At 38.5% G+C, this 26,495-nt stretch overlaps 1 protein-coding gene across 2 annotated transcripts in view; it reads right to left on the reverse strand.

The window, feature by feature from the left end:
* The window catches only part of Adamts20 (ADAM metallopeptidase with thrombospondin type 1 motif 20), a 119,173-nt gene that overhangs the window by 25,311 nt on the left and 67,367 nt on the right, over positions 1-26,495 (reverse strand). For both annotated transcript variants that reach the window (XR_013103426.1, XM_034516690.2), the window contains exons 24-28: positions 25,794-25,901; positions 24,913-25,077; positions 24,522-24,812; positions 23,545-23,706; positions 21,675-21,848 (exon numbers count right to left, since the gene is read on the reverse strand). Coding sequence is in view for 1 of the 2 variants with exons in the window: in XM_034516690.2 (XP_034372581.1) it covers positions 21,675-21,848; positions 23,545-23,706; positions 24,522-24,812; positions 24,913-25,077; positions 25,794-25,901 (900 nt within the window). In the remaining variant the exon portion in view is untranslated. The remainder of the gene's footprint in view (positions 1-21,674; positions 21,849-23,544; positions 23,707-24,521; positions 24,813-24,912; positions 25,078-25,793; positions 25,902-26,495) is intronic.

The following is a 26,495-nucleotide window of genomic DNA, read 5'->3' on the forward strand; positions in this document are numbered from 1 at the left end:
TGGAATCACAGGGAAGACCCTGATAATTTCAGCATGATAGATAGACCATGGGAAAGTTGAGCAAGGAAGACCTGGATCCCAGCGGAGTCTAATTTACACCAATGAAGAAGAAGTGAGTCTCTCTCACCAGCCTTTCAACAGCCCTCGAACTTATATAGTTAAAAAGTCTTTTAAAAAATGAGTGGACATTTGATTCGCCTAGAAATATGTAATATATTGTGAGAATATTAGATAGTATATGATATATATTTGCAATAATTTATAATTATATACATGTATATACACACATGTACACACACATATACCTTATGAGGGCAAGAACTTAAACTGTAGCATCTACATAACAAGATGTGTGTGTCATAAAAGCCTGTAACTCCTGCTTCCAGAATCCTGCATTCTCCCTAACCTCCACTCATGTGTTCATACCCATGTGTGCATGCATGGGTGTGTGTGTGTGTGTGTGTTCTGTGTGTGCATGTTTTTGTGTGTATGTGTGTACTCAAGTGCACATACTCTTCTTATCTAGACTCATGCACATACACAAAAATTGAAGTCATGTGATGGAGTCTTAAGAGAATCATGTTTGTTCACAGACAACGTATATTTGTTTGCTGTGTTGACCATGCATATCCACACATATAGCTTAGCTATTCTTGAAATTTCCTAAAGTTCTTCTAACAGTGCCAAGACCTCAAGAAATGAAAAACAAACTTACAGACTATTACAGGTATTTTCAAGAATGACCAATTCATCTACAAAACAATTGCAATGGGGAAAGAGACTGAAATTGAGATTTTAGTTTAGAATTCAGTGGTATTTATATGGAATGTAAAAATGTGGTGAACCAAAAGTCACTCTTCAGAAAGCAGAACAGTTTCCTATTACTCTTCAACTCTTTCTCTTTCGCCTTATTTTAATTAACTAGAGTTATCTTGACCTGCTTAGCTTAACCCAAACTATGTTTTAAACATACTAAAAGTGAAAACCAATATTATAAACATATTTCGTAAGAAAAAATTTTATTCTACAAAATTAAAATCAGTAAACACAATTTCAAGTATATTTCTTATCTGCTCAAGGAATGATGATGCCACTCTTGTTTTCCTTTGGCTTGTTCTCTCTTTGCTTTATGATGGTACACCCAGTTCTAATCAAAATTCTTTTCAAACCTGGTATTATACAACTTGTCATCATATTTTTTTTTCATTTCATTTTATGTTAAGGGTGTTTTGTCTCCGTATATGTCTGTTCACCACATGTGTGCAGTGCCTGCAGAGACCAGAAGTGGACACTGGATGCCCCAAGACTAGAGTTATAGATGGTTGTGAAACTGCCATGGGAAATAAAGGAGCAGCCAGTGCACCTAACTACTGAGCCATCTCTCCGACCTCATTATTGTAACAATTGGGCCACAATAATATCCTCCCCCATTTTAATGTTAAACAATGCTCATTATTTTCTTTCCTAGACTAACCAGTCTTCTCCTAAGGCCCTTAATTTGTCTACACACACACACACACACACACACACACACACACACACACCTTCAAGCTAGAAAATCTACAAAACCAAAGATTTACAAAGTAATTTATGCTTTGGACGAACTTGAAATAAAACCCTTTCTCTTAAGCTCTGAACAAGTACAGATCAGTTTCCCCTGAGTTCTAAGGAAGAGTAACTGCAGTATTTTATCACAGCTGATGAATGCCACGTGGGAATTTCTCTAAAGAAAAAGAGAACATGCTATGGACAGAATTATGTTTTCATTGGAAAGAGGCAGCATCACAGTAAACAATAGTGAAATGTTACTCTCCTCCTTCTCCCAACGCATTCTATATTCTGAGCTGTGAAGACTACACAAAGTAGTCTGTTTCATAGGAAACACCCAAACAGGGATTGCTTCCTCTGGTGCTACAGAAATATCTGCTTTTTTTTCCTCTCACATTTTTTAAGCATTGACATTTTATTCCCTTGGAATTTTATTAACAAAGCACAACCTTTTCTTGAATTCTTGTCACTGGTACATTTTCTTAAAAGTCACCTTGATCCTCAATATTGATCGTCTTAAATTGTTTCAAAGCTTGCATGTTACTTTGCAGGACAATGACTTCCACAGTGAGTTCTCATGCGGGTCTACAGCATATTCTGGTTACAGCTATCACCCTCCTCTCCAGTCAACCTCCTGCCCATGTCAATTCCCTTCCTCTTGTCTAATGGCCACAGATGGTTCATAACTACGAGGACACTAAGAAGCAATAGTGAATAAACATTCAGGTATTTGTAGAAAAAATTTCTCATAAGCAACTCCTGTCAATAAAAAAAGCCTATGGCCAATGAGCTGAGGAAGAAATAGGAGGCGGGACACTGGCAGGAAGAGAGAGGATTCTGGGAAATAGTGAGAAGCATGGGCGATTTGCCTCGGATCGCTGAGGAGAGGGATGTAAATCAGCAGGTGGCTGAACTTCGGAGAAAATAAAGAGGAGATTCATCCCAGACTTGGACACATGAAGCTGAGGAGAGGTAACTAACCATATGGAAGACATAGAATAGTTTGAATGAGTTAAATACGTTACAAGCAAGGCCAAAACTTGTGGCCTAGGCATTTATTAATGCATAATTAGTCTCAGAGTCATGTTTCCAGGAGGAAGGGAGAGAAAAATGGATTTATGTTTTACAGGTATTCATATTAAAGATGCTTACAAATGAGGTGAACAGAGGTGTCTATTAAAATCGGAACATTTGAAGGAAGTGTACAGTTTGTAAGCAATAAAATGGAGAACCTCTGGGCTTCTTAGTGTCTTCTGAAGCTTCCTATTCCAAGAGAACTCAGTTTACACTGATAAAGATTAACTCTAGGATAGGCATATACTTCTTTTTACAGAATACTTGTATAGAATTATAGAATGAATTTCAGGTACAGATGATAGAAAAAAATCAGTGACTTAACTGTGGGGACTTTTGACTAGCTCTAGAAACACAAGCTGCCAAACAAATACAGCGAGAAAATGGAGGTGGTCTTGATCTCGCACTCAGGAGCCTTTGCTTCTCCAGATGCTCATAAACTTTTAAAATACAGAACTTTACTGTTTTCTGACAGTGGGAAGCATATACTGGGAGAATTAGTATACATGCTAGTTAGCACCAACCAAACAGCCCTGCAACACATCTGTTGTCTTCTAGCTCACTGGTATACAACCTTCCCTGTACAGACCTTCCTGTTTATGTGACATTTGTAAAATAACATCTGTATAAGGATAAAAGGGATATTGTTTTTCTTTACAAGAAAAAAATGATTAAACAAAACTAAATCTAAGAACGTTTATATACCATACCATGGAAATTGTAAAGACATATGATTCAATAAGGTACCAGAGCGTGCTACAGAACAGCACACATTTTATGTGGAGCCAGCTCAGAGATGTTTTCCAAGACTGAAAATAGAGTTAGGGCAAACAACAAAGAGGTCAGTGAATGAGACAGTATATAGTGACACTCACTAGAAAGGACTCTGCCCACCCCATGTCACGATGCCTGAACCCGTAGACTCCTTCCTCACCAAAGCCACGATGCTCTCAACCCTGTCTGTAGTTCAATACTGAGCTCTGAACATCATCTTTCTAAACATCATCTTTCTAAAATCTGCTTCACATTCTTTCTGTGATAATAGACATTTCTCTTCAGCTGATCTGTGAGGATCTTTGACTCAGAATGCATGTGCTTAGGTTGGCTTTTTACGGATCCTTTCTTCACCTTCTGTTTCTCATTTGCTACACTCAACATGCTATTCTTTGCCTCTTTTTCTCTTGTGGTTAATAAAACAAACCAAGAACAGACACACTGAAGAGAAACATGGAGAATAGAGAGACCCCAGAATCACTTGCTCCCAATTAATAATGTGTCACAAAGATTGGAAGAGATAATTGCAGTCCACCATAGGCCAGGAGAGAGTATATTCACCCACTCCCTCATGCTCCTCTGACATGGTACCAAGTCCACTGGGTCTAACTGGTTTGAGGTGGCACATTCCAAATTCACTGGTTGCTTACATATGCTATATGCTTAGTTCCTCAGAACAGAACCACCCTACACACACACACACACAGACACACACACACACACACACACACACACACACACACACACACACTCCAGGGATGGATGAGACACTGAGACCAGGAAGATTGAAAAGTTACAAGACTCAGGAAGTCTGTCTCTCAGGTTACATACACAATGAACAATTCCTAGGGACAGGAGACAGGCATAGCAGCTTGAAGCTTGTGCAAGGAACTGTGAGAATGCAGCCTTAGTAAGTTGTCATTGTCTTAGTGATGGAGATACCTTTGAGTCACCCGTGTTCCTGTAAGTAACCAAAAAACATGACTGGCTGATGACCCTAGGATTTGCTGGACTAAACAGTATGTATCTAGTGCTGTATCTGGGGTGAATAGACATTTGTTCATGACCCCTCCTCCAAAGCCAGGCATCAACAAATTAGTCATCATTTTATTTTGATCCTTGGAGATCCTGTAGTTAGTTATCTGTAAAAAAATATTATCTGGTCTGCAGATTAGAAGATAAATCAAAATTTAAAAACTATGAAAATTGCAATCATGTATTTCATTTGCTTTTAGTATAGTCTTCTCTATGACTCTACACACATTCACATGCAAATGCACATATAGTTAGTTTCTTTTAAAATTTGGGATGTATTTTTCTATGTCATATAAATTTTATTTATACTTCTCTAAGAATAAATATGAAAGCTAATATATAACTGTTGGAATGTAAGTTAATATAATCATTAAGAAAATAGTATGAAGTCCCTCAGGAAACTCAAACCAGCGTTACTTTGTGGCTCAGCTGTACCCACTGCTGCCTGTGCTCCTGAAGAAATGAAGTCAACACACAAAAGAGAAACCTGCACAGCCACATCATAGAGTGAGCATCAGCTGATGAGTGGATGAGGAAAGCCTGGCTACATGTGTACAGTGCCTGTGTGGTCAGCCACTGAGAGGAACATGACTTGGCTGTTTTAGAAATATGCCTGGAAGTAGAGCTGATCTTGTAGGTGAAAATAGACAGGGACAAAAAGACAAGTGTCCCATGCTCGCCCTGCCTGATACAACCACAAGATCCCGACATGATTACCTGAACATGGCCTGGTAGAGAAAAGAAAGGGCTGGGAGCTGAAGAAGGAGGTCGGTGAGACTGGTGGGGTAGGGGAGTGGTCAGAGCAGGGTTAGGCATTATGAAGACGTCACAATGAAACCTGTTAGCTGGTATGAAACTTGAAAGGATTAAGTATTTATTATTAAAAGTAAAAACAAAATGTAAGAAAGAAAACAAATAGTCAACACAAGTGGTATTAGAAACCGGATGGGAGATAGACTCTGACATCAACATTGAATCTTAGTGGCCACTGACATATGCTATTGAGGATTTTAAATTAAAAATGTTTTTTTATCATGTAAATTCTTTTTCTTAATTAAAAATTTCCTGGGTGAATTCTGTGTGTGTGTGTGGGTGGGTGTGATCTGTCTGTGTGTCTGTCCCTGTCTCTCTCTCTCTCTATATATATATATGTATATATATATACACATATATATATATACATATATGTATATGTGTGTATATTTGTGTATATATATATACACATATATATATACATATATGTATATGTGTGTATATTTGTGTATATACATATATACATATATGTATATGTATATATATGTATATATATATATATATATATATATATATATATATAATATTCCATATCACCACCTCTTCTCTAATATAACTTTTGGCAAGTAAATTTGACAATAACCTATTTTTAAAGCTGACCTCTAATAAATCTATTAATTCACTCCAGGCCAGTTAGTAAACATTAGCGCTACCACTGAACAACTGGACCCCAGCTTCCCCACACGCCTCCTCACTGACATATATGAAAAAGCATATCAAGAAGGAGACCTTGTCATTTTGCAATATCATTGCAAAAATCTTATGGAAAAAAAAAAGATGCTTGTCAAAACTATTTTGCAAATGGCTAAAAATTGGGTCTTCCAGCTACTACAAAGTAAAACACAAATTGACATAACCTTCATGGCTTTTCTCAGACATTTGGTTATTTTAGTTTTCTGATGTATTAAGTAACTTCAAATATATTAGTGATTACAGTAAGAAACACAGCACTGACTATAAGAAAATAGACTGTGGGGTGCTGGGAAGACAACACAGTTGGAAGAGTGCTTGCTTCACAGGCATGGACCTTAGGCTCATGTCTGTAAGCAAACAACCTTGAACAAAATTAAGGAAGGTACTACTACTCAGTTTTGCTTGGCCTACCAAATTTTTTTGAGTTTCCCAATTTACTTATACTGCTCCCTAAGTGACAGGAGGATTCACACACCCTTTCTGTTGCAGGAACCTTAAGGCCACAGGAAGTTCTTCTTTCCCTTACAGCCTGGGATCCCTACTTACTGCAAACTAGAAATCGTTTTCACCAAGACAAGCCAACTGTGCCTGAGATGCCACACTGTAGCAGACAGAGCGGATCAGACTAAATTCCAGGCACTCAGTTGGACCATCTTTCCTGGCTAAGTGGCAGTCGCAAGCTGTCGATGAAGTTTTCGATTATTATTTCATAAACATATTGGCCTCATTTGGTTCTTTATTCAAAGGTAAAGCTTGGTAGGTATGCTCCTCTGGTGAGGTAGATTTAAATTTTGATACTGGAAGATCTCGACCGTAGATAGCCACTTCGCTTAAGAATTTCAAAATAATGTTTTAGTGACTATGTTTACTTCCTTTGGAACAGTGTTTATGAAATGAATGACCAAAACATGAACTAAGATGTCAGTAGAGAAATGAGAAGGAGTCCAGTGTCAGAAGTCACTGGAACAGAATATTCCAAGGAGAACAACATGAAGACTTTCTCTTTTTTTTCTCTCTCCTAAAGAATTATAATAGGCCAGGCGGTGGTGACGCACGCCTTTAATCCCAGCACTTGGGAGGCAGAGGCAGGCAGATTTCTGAGTTCAAGGCCAGCCTGGTCTACAAAGTGAGTTCCAGGACAGCCAGGACTACACAGAAAAACCCTGTCTCAAAAACCAAAAAAAAAAAAAAAAAAAAAAAAAAAAAGAATTATAATATAGCAAGTAAACAAGTCACTTTAAAAAAAGATTTCTAATATAACATGTTCTAAATAAAATTAAAACTATACCTAATCCCCAGCAATATGGTTTTGAATATCTCCAGGAATCCAGAGATACCTCCGTATCTCAGAGAAAGTCTACTATAATTTGTCTTAAACATGAGCCCCCTGCAGCTGCTTTACAATGAAGGGCATCAACTATAACTGACAAATGCTTCCACAATTGAATTTCTTTGTTATAAGTCAAAGAAGAAAGGAATTAAGACAGCACAGTAATATAGCGGTTGAGAACAAGAAAACAGACAAAATATGCACATGAAGACCATATCCTGGGACACGGTCTGCTACTGCACTGTCCCTTATTCATGGCATTTCCAGATTGGTGCCACTGACAGTTTGAAAGTTTAATGGAGTTTGAAGTTTTCCTGTGATATCTTTTTGTTTGAATATGCAGCTTGAATGTAACAGCATTTGATTATGAAAATTACTTACTGTTGAAATAGTTATTCTCTTGCATTGCACCTAATCATTTAAATTTCTTAGCTTTAGACAGTTAAGATTTTTAAAATCAGATTTATCTGCAAAGTGTTTGCCTCCCAAACCAAAGAACAAAAATAAATTCCACCCAACAAATATACTCAGCACATTTCCTTCTGTTGAGGTCACCATGCCAATCATAACTTTTAAATTTCTTTCATGCTCTAAATTTTTGACTGTATGTAGATACATCTTCATATACACACAATAAATTTACATGTCCAAGTTAGAACTGTAAATTTAAAAAAAGCAGAGTGGAAAACCATTGTGACCTCTAACAAAACATCTCAAGGACTGAACTGACTTTCTTTAGTAGGCGCTAATGAAGTCATTCCAAACATGTAAAGCAAGATGCTGTCCTCCAACTATAACCCTGGAGGTTCTGACCATCACTGGAAGAATCAAGGCAGGAAGCTGGAGCCAGGAGCTGAAGCAGGGATCATGAGGGATTGCTGAGCTGCTCACTCTCTTATATAAGGTTCACCTATTATGGAAGGCACCACCCACAAAGGACTAGCCCTCCCACACCAGGTAGTCAAGAAATGCCCTAACAGGCCAATCCCCAACTCAGCTTTCCTCCTCCAGGTGACTGTAGTTTGTGTCAAAATGAAGTCTCATCTGCCTGGGGGAGGATGGAGGGAGGGAGGAAGCCACCAACACAGATGTTATTGAACTCACCTCTATTTTTGCTAAAAAGCAGTACTAAATGTAATTCTAATTAAAAATTCAAGCATCATCATCATCATCATCATCATCATCATCATCATCATCATTATTATTATTATTATTATTATTATTATTATTATTAAGACAGGTTCATACTATGTAGCCCTGGATGGCTTGGAACTTGCTATGTAGATCAGGATGGTCTTAAACTCACAGAGTCTGCCTGCCTCAGCCTCATAAGCACTGGGGTCAAAGGGCTGAGCCCTCTCACTTGGCTGAAAGCATTATTTGCAGCAACAAGTACTCGGGACAATCTGCCATTATTCTAAAGCTTGTAACTTACTTTAATCTCTGTATCTAAAAGTACTTTTTTATTTGTTTCAGCTACAAAAGAATAAGGATTATTTTAGACTTCTTTCATAATGTCTATTGCAAGTGAGACTTCCTGTCTGGAAGATTTCCTGTCTGGAGTTTAAGACTCATCTGGGGACCTCAATGTTTACTTATTTTAAGACAACAAAAACTGTGACTATGATGAGAATAGTGGAAATACTGCCCAGTTTTTAATAATTCTTTGAGAGGCATTGTCATGATCTCATTTTTTTTCCTGATGCCTTTATAAACCACAGCAAGCCAGGAGATATGCTCTATAATTGTTTTTGCAAGAATGTATGATACTCTCAGTAATAAAGATCTTACTCATACCCTCTCTGGGAGCCCACAGCCAGAACCACGAGCATCTGCCTTCCTGGATAGTCAAACTGAAATCTGTTCAGTGTGGGCAGACCACATACACACACACACACACACACACACACACACACACGTGTACACACACACACACACACACACACACACACACACACACACACATACCACAAAACTTAAGAGAAAACCAGTACCAGCAAAAAAGATTGACCTACTCCATTTCTACAGACACCTTGTGAGCTGCTCTGGGAATTGACAGAGCAGCCAAGAAGTTTGATTTTAAGCAGGGTTGTACAGGTCCCAAAAGGACTGTGCATCAAGCGCTCTCAGTTGAGACGTGCATTAGTGTTCATTATGTAAGTGTTCTGGGCATAGAAAAGTCAGAGCTGGGATTAGAGAAAAGCCAGACACTGTACAAACTAATGTCTACTTACACAACAAAAGTGGCAACAGAAGGGCTTTAGGAACTAAATTTATATGTCAGTGAATTTAAGCCTATGTTAAATAATTACTCTAAGCACATAGAATGAATGATTTTTCTTAAAATTTAAGATGGTTTTTTTTCAAGTTCTAATACCAGGTAGTGATGGAGTGAACAATAAAAACACATGGGATAGGGAATCAGACACTTACATTTTGAAATCGCTGTCAGTAACTGGGTAACCCAGAGCTAGATATTTATTGTGGCTTGAATATAGAATGTCCCCCAGAAGCTACTATGTTTGCATACTTACTGCTGGCACTGTTCGGGAAAGTCATGGGACCTTTGGGCAGCGGAGTCTTTCTGGATAAAGAGAGTAACTTGGATAGGTGTTGAGATTTTGTAGCCCAGCCTCACTTCCTGTCCACAGTCGGCTCCCTGACTGCCAATGCAATGTGAGCAGCCCCCTCTGCCCATCTCTTTCCTGCCGTGATAGCCTCGGTTCTTCTAGAACCAGGAGCCAAGCCACACTGATTATTAAGTAGTTTTGTCAGATGTCGCACTGTAGCAATATGTAAAGTGTCAGTGCTTTCGGTTTACCAGTTCTCTGTTTTCTCATAGTAAAGCAACACAAGCTGCAAGACTTGCTCTGGTGGGTAGCCATGCTGCACTGGTGGGTAGCCATGCTGCACTGGTGGGTAGCCATGCTGCACTGGTGGGTAGCCATGCTGCCCTGGTGGGTAGCCATGCTGCACTGGTGGGTAGCCATGCTGCCCTGGTGGGTAGCCATGCTGCCCTGGTGGGTAGCCATGCTGCCCTGGTGGGTAGCCATGCTGCACTGGTGGGTAGCCATGCTGCACTGGTGGGTAGCCATGCTGCACTGGTGGGTAGCCATGCTGCCCTGGTGGGTAGCCATGCTGCACTGGTGGGTAGCCATGCTGCACTGGTGGGTAGCCATGCTGCAGTATTACATGTGAAGGGATCATCTACAGTGCTTGGTACACTAGTGTAAGTGCACATTAAATCAATGGCTCTTATCTTTCTTTCCTTCCTTCCTTCTTCCTTTCTTCTCTCTTTCCTTCTTCCCTCCCTCCCCAATTATTTATTTATTTATTTATTTATTTATTTATTTATTTATTTTCCAAATCCTGAGGATGATAAAGACTCTCACAATGACTTGTGAGCCCACACAATCAGAACATGGCATTTCTGAGTTCCACAGTCAGAACAGGAGGTAAGAGTGCCAGGGGACTCTAAACACCTGTGTCTTTCTCTTGAGGAAAACCATTTACCCAAACACCGAAAAATTTTGCTTCACCGTACACTGAATTATTTTCAAAGTAGGCATGAGGTAAAGAAAGAGGAATAGATTTTTGCAAAAGATATTTTTGTAAATAAAAGTCTATTTGAAAAAAGGATTTAGTTAAAAGTGTTTGACTCCAGAAGGTGTTGTCGTTGTTGTCGTTGTTGACCCAGATGGGCATTCAGCTCATAACTGTCTCTCTGTTAGTGTCTGTTGTGATTAGCGTTGATAGTCATGAACTGCCTGCCACATCTGGCCTCCTTCCTTTTAATCTTTTCAGCCCCCAGAGTCAAAGTGAATAATATAGGAAGTATACGCTGACCTATAAACAGAATGAGCACCAATGAGAAACAAGACCCTTGTTCCTGCAGAGCCCAGAAGAACCTACTTTCTACAAACACTGCCCTGTAACTTAGCAGTGCAACCTAGCTCTTTGCTCATCTGAGTAAGAATAATTCAACATGTTCTCATGAGCTCAGGGAGACTTATCTGTGAGTCAACACTGTTAGTCATAACACACTTATAAGATACTACTTTCTATATTTTGTTACCATGGCATAAACACTGTGACTAAATTTCTCAGAGCATCTACATACATCCCTTCAGCTCAGATGTACTATTGTGTATGTTCTATTTAGTAAAAAGAAAGTTCAGCATGGTGGTTTAACATGTTTTTTTTAAGACAGGATCTGATCTAGTCCACATTCCAAATACTGAGATTCTAGGTGTGTACCACAATACCCAGCTTTTTAGCTTTTTTAAGAAACATTTTACAACGTCAGCTTATACACAGAGTACACACATCGTTCAACACCCTATCTACTTTGTCTGAATGAAGGGATGAATGAGTGTTAGCCCTGCAAAGAACAACAGAGGGAGGACAGCTACGTGTGATTGGTCTCTTCAAGATCTCTGCTGTGCTGACTTCTAGGGTGTCCCACAGATAGATGGAGATGAGAATCTATCCTTAGTGATAGTGTCCATGTTTATAGAATAGTCCTGGAATGATCAAGACCCCAATTAAAGCTACATGCACAATACTGAGAAATATCTAGAAGTGTGGGGAAGAGCCTGGAGAAGCCCTTTGATTAGCCAATAAGTACTCATTTTGAAAATGAAGGTATGACCTTCCTTTGACTCTAACAGTCTCCAAAACATAGTCAGTTTTCTAATATCATATACACAATATACTCTCCAAATTTTTAGTTATTGTACTGCAGTAATGATATCCACCATTTATAAATAGTAACATCAGGTGCCTACTGATTTTATGTACAGAAGACTATATTTGAGGTTGTATGTTATGGGTAAAATATACTATAATAGAACCAGTGGGTCCTAGCTAGCTTTTATTGAGTTTGTATGGGTTCTGGGTTTCAGAAATATAATTCTTTGTTGAATGGTAGTTTAGCATTTAGACCATATGCAAAAGTTAATTATCTGGCTATATCTGTCAGGACTAAAAGTTCATTTTTTCTCCCTCAGTCCTTGAGGAATCTTTGTATCCCAGCCTCCACCACCAGACCTCTTCCATCTGTGCACATGTGGCTATGTGTGCAGAGACAATCACAAATCCATTCCTTCTCTCTTCCTATTTTTTACCCACTGCAATATAAACTGTTCTATAACCTAACCCAGTTGTATTTTATCTCCACCTCTTGTAATGTGTCATATAAAGTAATTGCTATGTAAACATAGACAAATACTTGGTAGAAATTTACTATCTCTGAAAAGGCATGGTGTGAAAAGTAGCTATCTTTCCCTCCTCTCAAAACAGCAAGATCAAGTAATATATTTCTTGTCTCAAGCTTTGCTGTTCTGAGTCCATTATAATCCTCTCAGAGTCCCTGGCCTGTCAACTATGAGCAACACTTTTTCTCCTCCCTCAACACTCCCCTGCAAAAGTTGGGGCTGGGAACAAAAAAACGATCAGACGGGCAATCTTCAGTGCTTACAGCCAATGAGGTGCTACCAATCAAGATGAAAGTACACGATAAAAGTGAAACAAAAGAACCAATGGCCAATGGTGAATTTCAAGATGGCCAAAGGGCTTCAGAAGGTACATCATCTAAGAAGGTGTCACACAAGAGAAGACACAGTGACACAGTAAATGCATTGAGAAAAATGCTAATTTAAAATGCAAATCAATGCCACACAAGTAGAATTACTAAAATTTAGAAGTCTGATACTTTCATGTGTTGACAAGGATGTGAGACTCTAGGAATTTTCTTACAAAACCACTATAGAAAAGTGGTAGCACTTATTAAATCAGAGGGTATGCACAAGCCAAGACCCTGCCATTCAAGTCTTGGCTACATAGACAACAGTTATAAATATCCATGTCACCATGACATTTGTGAGAAGTGGCCGTACGCCATTATTTAAATCCACAATAATAGCCTCAATGCTTGTTAACTCTAGTATATCCATATGGGTTTTACCTGCTTATTTATAAAGGTCATACAGCTGTGTGTTCACAGACGATACCTTAGACTGCTCTGAAAACTGCAACTATGTGCAACATGTTCACAGCACACATACAATATCGTGATTCTTGTGTACAAGTGATTTAAATTTCATTTATCTAAAGTTATAAACTAGGCTGGCTGATTGGCCATAGCTGATGTAAGTCAAGTGGTAACTGTTGGCTTTAAAGTGGCTTCTGAGACACAGGATGAATTCCTGGGGTAAGTGCTGGCTGTACGGGTTTGTTTAGTTTAGAAAATATTATATGACTTGAAAATTAGATAAGCCCTATATTTTCATAAAAGGCAAAAGAAACCTACTCTAGATGACTTCCCCTTGTAGACGAGAGCATCACTCAGTTCAGAGGCTCTTGTCTGAGGTTCCTTTTGGTACTGTAGCTGGCCTTTTCTACAGGATATAGGTTTCCACTTCCAGAAGGAAAGGTTACAAGTGATAATATGTAAAACATGCCACTGAAAACTACTATGAGCCCTTGTGTATGGCTTCATTCTTTCTGCAAAACTCTAGTAAGATGTTGCCTTTTTTTTTTTAGGAAAGTGAAATCTTAGAAATGCTAGCTTGTAAAGGTTATTCTGTAAACAATGACTCATACTTCAATCCAGGTCTTCTGCTAGCATGGTGCTTATTCCAACACAGAAGAGCCAGAACAGACTTTCCATATTTCAGAAAGCTGAAGAGTAACAATACATCTTCAAACTCCTTGAAAATGAAAGTTCATGTGTCTCTTGGTGAAGTCAAGATTATATTATCAATACAAAATATTGTCTGGGCTATCAGTGGACTGCTCACATTACTGCCTACAAATGCAACACTATTGGTCAATTTATTTTCCCTTCAAATGAAAGTTTCTTTTATCCTAGAGTTAGCCATTGTAGCTTTATTTTCTTGCCAATGAAGTTCTTGACAAGATGTTGGTTTATACATGTTCTTTCAGTCTTCAGTAGCTGCTCTACTTGTTGACCAGAACAACCGTTTCATCCCTCCTCATCTTCTTCTCTTCTTACACATTGAGTACCATGCTGTGTGAGTCATACCTGGCAAGTTCCTGAAGGTCCCTAAGACACCACCCTCATGCAGTGTGTCAACTTTTTCAACTCACTTATGAGAATTATTCATTATTCCTCCCAAACCAAAGGTCTCATTTCCATTGCAAAAATTTAATATTCCCCATATCTGCCAAGTTTTAGATTTTAGAAATCTCTTATGCATGTTACACTTGGTCCTCTTTCATGTGATACAAACTCACCTTTCAGCCTTATGCCTGTTCATTGGCTCTCACAGAGCAACCTCACAAACCACCTGTCACCACAAACAAGTAAATGGGCTACCTTTTCTACGTGTGGCTTTTGTTCAGATGGTCTCTGGCTAATGCCTCCTTTCTATTCACATCAAGGTTGAGACCCAGGTCTGCTCCTGCAAAACTCTCTTCACATTTTCTCAACTTCTTACTTCCTGTGATACCCCTTTCTTTCCTCTTTTACTTATTTATGCTATGCATGTTAATTTCCCATGGACAATAGATCCTTTGAAGACACAATATCATTCTTCATTTTCAGTTTTATACAATCCTAATACAACCTAATAGAAATGGACTGTCAATGATCTCAAATGGCCATGTTGGCTGACGGGTTCCTGGTAGTTCCTATCTACCATGCCCTTCATAATTATTTCTCAAGCCACTGGGGGTTCCTGGGTCACAACTGCAAAAACAGCAAAATCCAAGGAAGTAAAAGCTAGTTCTGACTAGAAAGCTAGTCTGTATTCTAGAGGATCATTTTTCAGCTCAATTAATGACGTGTGCAGAAGAATTCCAATGATTTTCTGAAGATCAACTGTGACATTAAAATCACACAAATACTATGCTATATGTTTGAATAATAAAAGGTTATATTACAGAAGACTATATATGTCTGACTAGATTTAAGAACAGTAAATTTGTGTATGCTAATTTAATTACAAATTAAGCAAATTCTTTCTTTTGGCACAACATCAGATGTGGGACAGACAACACAGGAAAGCAGGTAATAAGCTAATAGTATCTATGAAAACACATTGTACACTTCCAGTGCTTCTTATTAATTGTCTATTAGTGTTTGCCTAATATATCTGGGCAGGATGTACATTGTATTCATAGAGGCCAGAAGAGGATATTGAGTTCTCTGGAACTGGATTTACAGATGGTTACAAGCCACCATGTAGGTGCTAGATTGAACTCAGATTCTCTGAAATAGCAATCAGTGCTCTTAAGTACTGAGCCATCTTCTCTAGCCCCTCAGGTGTTTATTGTTGTTTTGTGGAGATAGTGTCTTGCTCTATCTAGGTCTTGAACTGCAGTCTCCTCTTGTCAGCCTCCTGAATGCAGGGATTCACAGGCATATACACTGATCCCCGCTGTACCATTTCTCTTTTGACTGTCCATGGACACAGCTGCCTGTAATCCCAGATCTTGAGAAGGGGAGGCAGAAGTCTCATGACATTGAGAATTTGGAGCCAGCCTGTTTCAAAAATGCCCAAAATAATGATAATAATAGTTTCTGTCTTGACTCTAGGGGATAAGGATTTAGAGATGTTACTAAACATTTTGGTGATACAAGTATCTGAATGTCTAAAGTCAAAGCCTTGGAAAATTATAACTCAGATACTCAAAAGCCTTTGTAAGAGCAATAAATACTATCTTTTTTTTTTATATACAATGTGCATCTAGTTTTATGTGAATGTGAACACACACACACACACACACACACACACACACACACACGTGCATTGTAGAGGTCAGAAAACAGCCTACAGCATCTGTCCTCATCTCCCACTATGTGTCTTTCTTGTTCACAATGTATGCTGGGCTAGCCAGCTCACAAACCTTCAGGAATTTCCCATTTTCTTCTCCTATTTCATTGGAATTTTTATTTACATGGGTTCTAAATATCCAAATTCAAGTTAAGAGACAGCTCTCTCACACCAAAATACTGGTTTAAGAAGTTCTACTCATGTTTTTTAATCCAAAATAAAAATGTAGCCTTTGTTACATTTTAGTTTGATGTATGTATGTATGTATGTATGTATGTATGTATGTATGTATGTATCTGACATACAGAACCCGTGATATACCTGCTTTCCCAGCAGAAGGGGCTAGTGCTGTCCCCAGTGCTTTGTGTATCCGGTGAGGTTCTGCGGCTCACATCTGTTCACTGACGACCCCTCGGGTGACACACGTGTAACTTCATGGTCCTTCTCTGTGCTGAGAAGATGCCCTGAAGCCCTGTCCTGTGCACTTGTGCTTACTTGAGCTTTTAGCACAATGAGAGTTTGGGTTGTTGTGCCCACAGTCCTGGAGAGAAACAGGCTCATGGAGGTGAACTACTGGGTTTCATTATAGAAACAATTGTGTTCTACGTTTGCTAATATTTTAAGGAATACAAGTGAGCGTTCTAATATCTGTCCTTTGAGATAAGGAAGAACCTGAGCAGTGGTTGGCAGAAAGCAACTGCTTTAGGAAACCTCCCCAAAACATTTTGAAATGTTTGAAAATATTTATGTTACTTTGCCAAGTATATATCCTTAAAACTACAAAGCCAGATTTTATAATCTGTTTAAGTGGTTTCCAAGTCATTCAAAGTCAAAGACCTTATAGTTCCAAAGGTTAAAATATTTGTTAAAATATAAAGATTTGATTCCTAAAAATTTAAAGAAATTAGTGGCAGCATTTAAAACAAATTTGTAAAATGATTGCTACACTTGATTTTAAACCAATTTCTACTATATCACAAGAGCACCCATGGTTAAGTTTTGCTACTTTGAGGGATTTCTGCCAGTAAATCTTTTAACCTTTAGAAATGATGAAAATCATATTTTAGGTACATCATGTACTCTGGCCAGCCTTATGGGGTTGAGCTAAATTTTCAACACTCATAAAAATAGTCTAACACTTTTAAACAACTAAATGGTTGACAAATTATTTGATGATGAAAATTTTTCTCACCTTTATGAAATAAGTTATATTTAATACTATTCACAAGACTTTTTAAAAAATTCATGTTCATGTTTCTTTTATAATAGCATGCAATAATATAAAGAGACAGTGTAGAAAAATAAGAGAACACACAATGAAAACATGTTAAGGGAAATAGATGTAATCAAGTCATTACTAATCAATTGCCAAGAAACGGTCAAGCCATAGATGTAAAAATGTCTGACTCTTGCAATCACAAAGAAGCCAGAATGTGGTTTTCTCCAGGTACTGAAAGCTGACATGACACATACAGTGTCTGTAACCCCAGGAATGTTCCCCTAGCTTCTACAAGCAGGCTCAGGCTTTAGAGAACACATAATAATTTCTTCTGAAAACAACTCGTGTTTCCACAGAATCTTACACCTACATTCATTTCTTGTGAGGCATGTGTCAGATTCTCATGTACAGATGAGGTTGTGGCACTGTGTAAAACACACCTAATGTTTTAGGGCAGAAGAAGTTCCTCCTCAGCATAACCCAACTTATGAAGCAATAAATCTTATTGGTTTAAGTTTCCTGGAAGGATTTACTAGCAGCAGAATTACCCTGTTTCCAAGTGTCACCCTCATCAGTAATCCTTGGTTTATTCTAACGTATCAAGCTCCAAATATTTATGAGTCTTTGCTATTATAACTCACTTGGCTGTTACTGCAGCTGTAATACCAAATGCATGTGAATGCTTTTATGTCAAACACTCATCCTTAAATTGCCAAGCCTTTGCACATACAACGGCATCTGGTTGAGTTGCAGTGACCAGCAGGGTTCCTACTATATTACTTTGGAGATATATGCATACATTACTTCGGAGAACAAATAAATATATTTTAGAAAAATGTGGTATAAATATGACCAGCAAATTTTGAATACATTTTAAACATATAACTAATGAAATACAATTTAATACATTTTATAATTTATTTTAAAAGTTGACCTCCAGGGGTGGCAACCTTCCTCAGTGGATAACCGTATTCTCTGCCAAGCCTGATGACCTGACGGGCATCCACATGGTGTAAGGGAGAACTGAGTCCTGCAAGTTGTTCTCTGATGTTCACAAGTACACAATAGCATGCATTTGTGCACACAAACACACACACTAATAATAATAATAATAATAATAATAATAATAATAATAATGTAACAAACCTTTTTTAAAAAGTTGTCTTCAAACTACTTATTATGTTTGTATATTCTTTCTTAACAATTTTAAGAAAATAATTACTGTGGACACTATTACTGGTCTTCACAAAGTTGAAATAACAGCTTTCTGAAATGTTCCCCATACATGACCTTGCTCCTGTGCAGCCGCTGGCTTCAGGGATGCCAGGCAGCTCTGAGCTGTTCCTACTGTCACCCAGCTAATTTCTGAAAGGGCTTGTGTAGCATGCATTCTACTTAGAGATGTAATGGTCTTTTTCCCCATTATAATCCTATATGATCTTTCCCCCAGAAACATATTGAAGGAAAGCACCAGAGTGAACAGGTTTCAAAGGGCAAGCTTTTGCTTACTTTAAAAAATAACTTTCTAAAGTTCTATAAGAGGAAGGCTCCTTAAGAAATGCCATTTCCTTATTCCCAGTATACTATATTCTCAACCAGAACATGCCGGAACACACAGTATTTACTTATCAAACGTGAGTTCATTCCACCTGGTGAAGAAAATCATTCTAGAAAAATGCGTTCTAGGGAAATTTTTTGAGATGGTGAAGAAATACAAGGGAATATTTTTTTAAAAGCATTTTCTCCAGTAGTTATGTGTGATGAGCCTCTTGAAGATTATGCTGGTTACAAACAATCTGTAACTTTAATAATAATAAGCACCACTAAGTTGTATTCAGTGCATATAATCTATAAAAAGAAAACATCAACATGTCTAGTAGTTTTGTATTGACAGGTAAATGGTAAATCTTACACTCTTCCACTGCTATGTTAGTTTGTAAAAAGGCATACCTAGAAAAACCATAGTAATTTATATAAACACTCAGTAAACTTATGAAAACATTCACTTTCAACAGTTAGCTTTTTAATAAGAGACAGCAACAGCCTGTACTATGACAAACAGCACCAAGGAGAGGAGTCATCCGTTCCAGCGTTAAGGTTTGTCAGTTGCTTAAAACATTTAGGTACTGATGCAAGGGATAAAAATACAACATACATATACATTATGCAAAACATAATGACAGCACATTGACACACATTGTATGTTAAGATTACAATCCATTCACATTGGCTAATTACAAAGATGCAGTTACTCAGTTAACAAGCATGGGTTACAATTCATTTAGTCTTTCAGTTATGACAACACAACATTTCCCAGAACATGAAGAAAAGTTAGGAATATTTTCAAACTTTTTTCCTAAAATATTTTAATAATGATTTTATACACTGTCTATTTTCTTTTATAATAAAAAGATTTAATGTCATTCATTCGTGTATACACACATACATTACTTTAATTTTCTAAGTGAAGGAGCAGGGTCCACTGAAATTAATGTCAGTTGTGAAAGAATAATAACCTAATCTAATCTAATTTATTGTGAGAGGTAATCTGAAATTTGGCTAATATGTAGCAAAACTGAAAGAGTCAAAATATATATATACCTGGTTTTGATAACAAAACTTCAGATCCCCTGAGTCCTTTTAATATAAAAGACTAATTGAAAAAAATAAATATTCTTCATATAATAACAGAAATCCAGGTACTCTAATGATATACATCTTTATACATGCAAATAAATAGGTTTGTAAAAATTCTGGTATAAACATTTATTGAGATTTCTTTTTAAAAAATTCATTTTCAAATTATCAAAATATATAAAGATATTACAGTCTTCCACTAGTGCAAAGATTGAATTACTCAATTAGCTGCTTTTGTAATAGTTGTGTAGTACACAATGAAGATTTCTGCAGTCCTCTCTTACTGTCCTGTAACCTTGGGGATTGTTTTCTTGACTGATTATTTCTGTGAGGTTGGAAAGCCACTCGTGAAGAGGATTCTCACTTATGGTATGGTTTATGCACAAACATATCACTGGAATACAGTACATAGATATATGCAAATACCAGGCTGGATAAGTTTAGAACTGCAGAGTGTGTAAAATACCAAGTGGAAGCTCATGTGCATCACCCAACTTCTACAGAACATGGCACTGCTAATTTCTATTACTTGAAGTAAATTTCTGTCCTACACTTTAGTCATACCTTTCTGTCCACTAAGCTGACAACTTCTAAGAAATGGCCTAATAGTTAAGTATTTCAGGCACTGTGGCCCAGAGTCAGCTCAGCCACTGCTGTATAGCATCTGTCACAGAGTGTAAGGAACAAACAACTTCACTCAGCACCAATAAAGCATATGAAAATAGCCAGTGCACTTATCCCTGTAAAAACCTAGTTCAAAATCATCACATTTAGGTATTTTAGTGCCTATCAGGAATCAGAGAGACAGGTGGATGCTTAAAGTTTGTGCACTTCTTCACGGGAAAACAGCACCAAGGAGAGGCAAAGCCATTATTGGAACCAGGTTTCAAGTTAGTGGCTAGGTTTCTCCCTAATTGGGACAAAATGGCTCGGTTTATGGGCTTAGTTGTAAGCAGATCACTGTCTCAAATCCAGATTTAATCTGAAAGGAAAATACTCATTTGTTCATGATCTAAAAAAAAAAAAAATAAGTGATAAAACGCTAATTCTAATGTATTTGTGTGCTAACTATAATTCCAACCAGATATTTGAAAATATTAGAGAAAATATTTATTAGCACTATCTATGAGTTTTGACTATGACTCAAAACATGGAAAAGTAAAATATTCCTAAACCACAGTACGTCCACACAGTGGAAAAATGTATATTCATAGTAAATTACTACATAAGTCATAGTTCTCTATGATGCATTTAACTATGAACAATTTACTTTACATAAGCAAATGTCTTTGTCTTTACTATTTTCACATTTCTAAACAAAGCAATTTAACAGCAAGAAAGCAAATTTTAAAAGAATGTTATTTGGTTTTAGATCAGTGATTAGATAGGCACGGACATAAGCCACATATAATCATAATAAACTCAAACAAGACATAGCCTTAATCTGCTATTACAAGTGAAATGTTAACATTATGCACAAATCTGATTAATCAGAGGGGAGGTCAGAGATGGAATGAAAGAAAGCATTTCCATTAGTTCAAAATTCACATATAAATATGTATAAAACCATACACATATGTAATTACAGTACTTGAATGAATTCCTGCTCAAAATGTCAACTTTAGTAAACATGCCAGGACAGTTGATGGTCGGCTTTCAGAATCAGATGCAGGATAGTTGTGAATTTTCCCACTTACAAAGAGGAAATTCAAGTAAAAGGAACATGGTCATAAGACTACTGTAACTATCGTACCGATTTCCATGGTCCCCGATACCAGGACACATCATCAGGGCAGGCGTGCAGGTGACACTGCATCATGCTAGGTGGCTTGGGCAGTTCACAGCTGTGTTCTTGTGCCATTTGGCCATTGGGAAACTGACAGATCACAAATCTTGTTTTTACCCCTCCACCACAGGTTTGTGTGCACTGAAAAGAAGAAGAGCAAAGTTTATGCCCATTGAACTTCAAAAAGAATATTATATTTCTTCCATGTTCTTTTGAGACAAGGTCTCATGAAACCCAGGCTGACCTGGAATTCCCTATGTAGCTGAGGGTGACTTTGAACTTCTGACCCTCCTGCTCCCACTTGCAGATGTGCAGCAACTTAGTTTATGTGGCCAAATGCACAGCTTTCCTGCATGCTAGGTAAACACTCTGGCAACAGAGATGCATTCCTAGGTTATAAGAAGATAATGTTTATTTAATCAATGTTTAAATGTTATTTGCAATGCTAGAGTTGCAAGTTGCTATGTCAGAGTATACTTTTAAAGGGAACTTGATACATAAAGTATCCCTTTAAAGGATTTCCAAATTACTTATGAAGAGAAAGTATATGCTAAGGTCATTATGGAAAAATAAACTAACTGAGTGATGTATCCATCTAAAGGCATTAACTCTTTTCTTTCTCTTTCCATCTAAAACGTGGGGGAGAGATGTGGTTAATCTTCAAAGTTACAATTTCAGAAGTCATCCTTACATTTATGGTGTCTAAGAACTTGTGGGCACAAAGAACTACTTAATTTATTTTAAAGGCTGTTACAAAATATTTGAACCTGTTTCTAATTAGGGTGTGGCTTAGCCCTTAGCACATACCTTTCATCCCTCAGGCTGGAATACAGATACCCCCATAGTACTCACTAATGAAGGTAAAGCTAGTTTGTAGAAAGAAGCACCCATGTTTGAAAGTGATGTCTGGTTGAGTGGCAGAGAAAATGACAGAAAGTTTTGACAGAATAGTATATGCCTAACTCTCAAGAGAGCAGAGAAGAAAAGGAAGCTCTTTAGGGAGAGACTGGCAGCACAGGAGGAAGTGAGTACAGTACAGGAATACAGTAGAGTTTGTTGAGAGCAGTACAGTAGAGTTGAGAAGGAAAGTAGAGCAGCCCAGAGAGGGAGAAGGAGGCAGTGTTACCAGGAGAGTTTCACAGAGACAGATTGAAGAGAGAACAAGCTTGACACAGGTAAAGACAGAATGAGCAAGAGAATAAGAAGGATCCAGAAGATTAGAAAAGACTGCTAGAGTTAGTTTGAGGCCAAATAGAGTGATTCAGAGACCAAGAAGGAAACCCAAATGAATCAGTCAGGTGGGAGAGGAGTTTGAGCCAGAACAGCTGAGTTGAACCAGAGATCAGAAAGAACTAGGAAGGGGAAGCTTAGTCAGCAGCAAGTCTCAGAGGCTGCAAACAGTCTAGGCCTAGATTAGATTGTGCAGAGGCTAGAAGATTCCAGATCTAGGCCTAGGTTAGCAGATAGAGACAATAAGCCTCAGATACCACAAATACTCCTGGAGAATAAGATACTTTTACAAAAGACAACTTGTCAAATGAATGGCATGCAATAGAAAGTATGACACAAATGTCAACTTGGTTTCCTGTACCTATATCAATCTAATTTCCTAAAAAGTATTTGAAAGACATTTGGTAGCACACGCACATATCGGCCTGCACATCCGGTTTTATTAAATAATCGATTATGGTCTCTCACGAATAGCTATTACACCAGAGTGCTTCTGACAAAAGTACTTTTAAGAATATCTGTTTCTACACAAAATAGTGAGTGCCCAGAGGCAGGAAGCGCATGACTTTTATCTTCAAGAATGACATCAGGGGACAGCATGACTTACTTCTCCCCAGTTCCCATAATTCCAGTGCGGACAAGGTCCGGAGCCACAGTGCTTTGATTCTGGGGGCTTGGAGGCCGCATCACAGGAAGTAGCGCTTCGCCCATCTTCATCCTGGCAGACCACGGCTCTGTGCTGAAGACCGCCTGAGCAGCTTCGGGAGCACTGATGGGAACAGAACAGAAATATGCACTGCATGCTAGACATGGTGAGAACGGGGGCGCCGGCTCAACCGTGAAACAAGATCAACTGTAAAATCTCCCACCCGGAGTCACTGTTTTAATTGAGAAAATCTGTCAAAACATTTGAGTTTTACCAAGGGCTTCATTAAAATGTTACCATGGTAGCACGCAAATTTAATCCCAGCACTCAGGAGGCAGAGGCAGGTACAGCTCTGTGAGTTCCAGGCCAGCCTGGTCTACATAGCGAGCCTCTGTCTCAAAAAGAAATAAATAAAATTTGTTGATGTAAAGATAGTCTTTCAAGCTTGCATTAGAAAATGATCCTTCACTCTCAAAATACACATTAAGTACAAAGAAATTAAGGTTTTAAGGTCTTACTGGGAGGGCATTTTTAAAGTAGACACCATGTTACAGCCATCTCTCTGCCCCATAATCTTTTGGTAAAAGGACCCCTGCATCCTCAGGACTCACACCAGCCTTCTGCATTGCCTCTCAGCAAGTTTTGTTTCTTCCTCAAAAACTCTGAATCTTACCTATTACAGGGATTGCTCTGGTTTACATGATACGGACTCTAATCAAGTGGCATTCAGGCTCCTTCCTCATCAATCACTTCTCATTAGAGATTACCCTGGGGACTTGTAATCTGCATCAAAATGCTTCAGCCTTTGAAGAGCTGAGCTACTGATCTTCAGATAACATTCACATTAAAAGCCTTTGATGTTGTTACACCCATATCTGGGAAAGGACTGTAATATAACTCAGTTACAAAATTAATATAACTCAATAAAGACAGCTTACTGCTCCCCAAGGGCCTGTTCTCCACTGGTTTCCTCTGATTGACAGCTGGACCCCCTGATCTTGATTCTCTCCTGGCTTGTGAGTTAATGGAACATTTCTGCCTGGAACGTGGCTTGGCTGCTCAGAGGAGCTGGGAGTTCGGCCGTATGAGGGTGGGCAGGCCGCCAGGCTACATTCTTGTTCAGTCACAGGATGGCCTTCGGGGTCACAGTAACTCTCGTCGACCAGTTGATGGTAGTTCACACATAAAACACGTCGGGTGGTTTTCCCATGTCCACAGGAGGCTGAACACTGATGGGAAAGTTAACCAACATTACAGTGGAATATACTCCATCCATATCAGACACTGTCTTTAAATTTTCAGTGCCGGATTTCTTGTCGTCATACTCACTGGTGACCAGTCCCCTGCTTGCCACTCTCCACAAGGGCTGAAGCAGAGAGATACGGCAGCGGGTCGAGGTAAATGGGCACAATTCGACTCCTCCGCCACTTCATCGTGAGCATCCCGGCAGCTCACATAACGGGCCTGGCTGCCTCTTCCACAGGACACAGAGCACTTTAAAAAGCCAAAGGACAGTGAGATGGGTCTACTACCTCCCCAACTCTAGTTACCTGTAGCTGCTTTGTCTCAAAATACCAAGGTTGCAGAGAAAGCAAAAAAAAAAAAAAAAAAAAAAAAGAGGTGACATCACGTGGCGTTAATTTCTGAGTGAAATACAGATAGGGCAGTAAAATTCCCCACTTCAGATAAAGTTTTACACGCCAGGTCTAATAATGTGAATGAACATAATATTTAAAGTACTTAGCCACATGTCAAAATTAAAGGCGCTGAAAACATTTTGTGTAAGAGCATCTTATACAGATATTAAAAACAACCATGAATGATTTTGTTGTAGAAATCATCTGATTCCATAATTTTAAATCTGGGATTAAAGCAAACTGAAATGCCTAGTTCATGATAGCTCTCGATTAAAAAGCCAAACAGCATGAAATGATACTGATAAATGAGCCAGATACTGATAAATGCCACCACATCTGTTTCTAGGCCTTCTGGACTACAGGTCTTATCTTCATTTTACAGATTAGAAGAACATCCTAAAGAGTTGCTCCCCTGCACAGAGACTTGGGCTCACGGGAGGGACAGCCATCTGTCATCCCACCACCTAGTTCTAAGGCCTGCAAATCTCCCATGCCATCAAATACCTGAGAAAGAATGCAGACATGAAAGCTGGCAAAACTGAGCAACTGTTTTACAAATGCTGTGTCACTTACTGGGGTCCAGGATCCATGGCGCCACTGTGCTGCCTTTTCCAGGGGAATGGCTGGTAAGGAAGTGGCCCCAACTTTTGGAATAGCCAGGCAAGGTGCAAATATGCATTCCTATTCAAGAAAAATAAACCTTATTGAATACTATTTAACCATTCGCTCTGATTTGTATTAAATCCTGTGCTTGGTTTCTCTTTTCACACCTACAATCCAATAGTACAGCATGTTAAACTATAAATGGATGATCTAAAGGCTCTCACTTTCAGAGATAACAAAGCGCTGGCAAGTGCTAGTACTGACAGAAAGGAAGTGCTAGTACTGACAGGAAGGAAGTGCTAGTACTGACAGGAAGGAAGTGCTAATACTGACAGGAAGGAAGTGATAATATTGGACAAGAAGGAAATGATAGCACTGGACAGGAAGAAAGTGCTAGCACTGGACAGAAAGGAAGTGCTAGTACTGGACAGGAAGGAAGTGCTAGTACTGGACAGGAAGGAAGTGATAGTATTGAACAGGAAGGAAGGGATAGTACTGGACAGGAAGGCAACATTCCATCTGACCATTGAAAGGATAACCCCCTTCAAAACAGCCCTAACATGGAACATTCTGGAATCCAGGGCTGTGCCATGAAAAGAACACTTCCCCCAGTTCCTGGGACTCACAGTCACAGACACTATCACAGAATGGGAATATAGGAGTCTAATGAAT

This window comes from Arvicanthis niloticus, chromosome 13, assembly GCF_011762505.2.
Source record: "Arvicanthis niloticus isolate mArvNil1 chromosome 13, mArvNil1.pat.X, whole genome shotgun sequence".
Lineage (NCBI taxonomy): Eukaryota > Metazoa > Chordata > Mammalia > Rodentia > Muridae > Arvicanthis > Arvicanthis niloticus.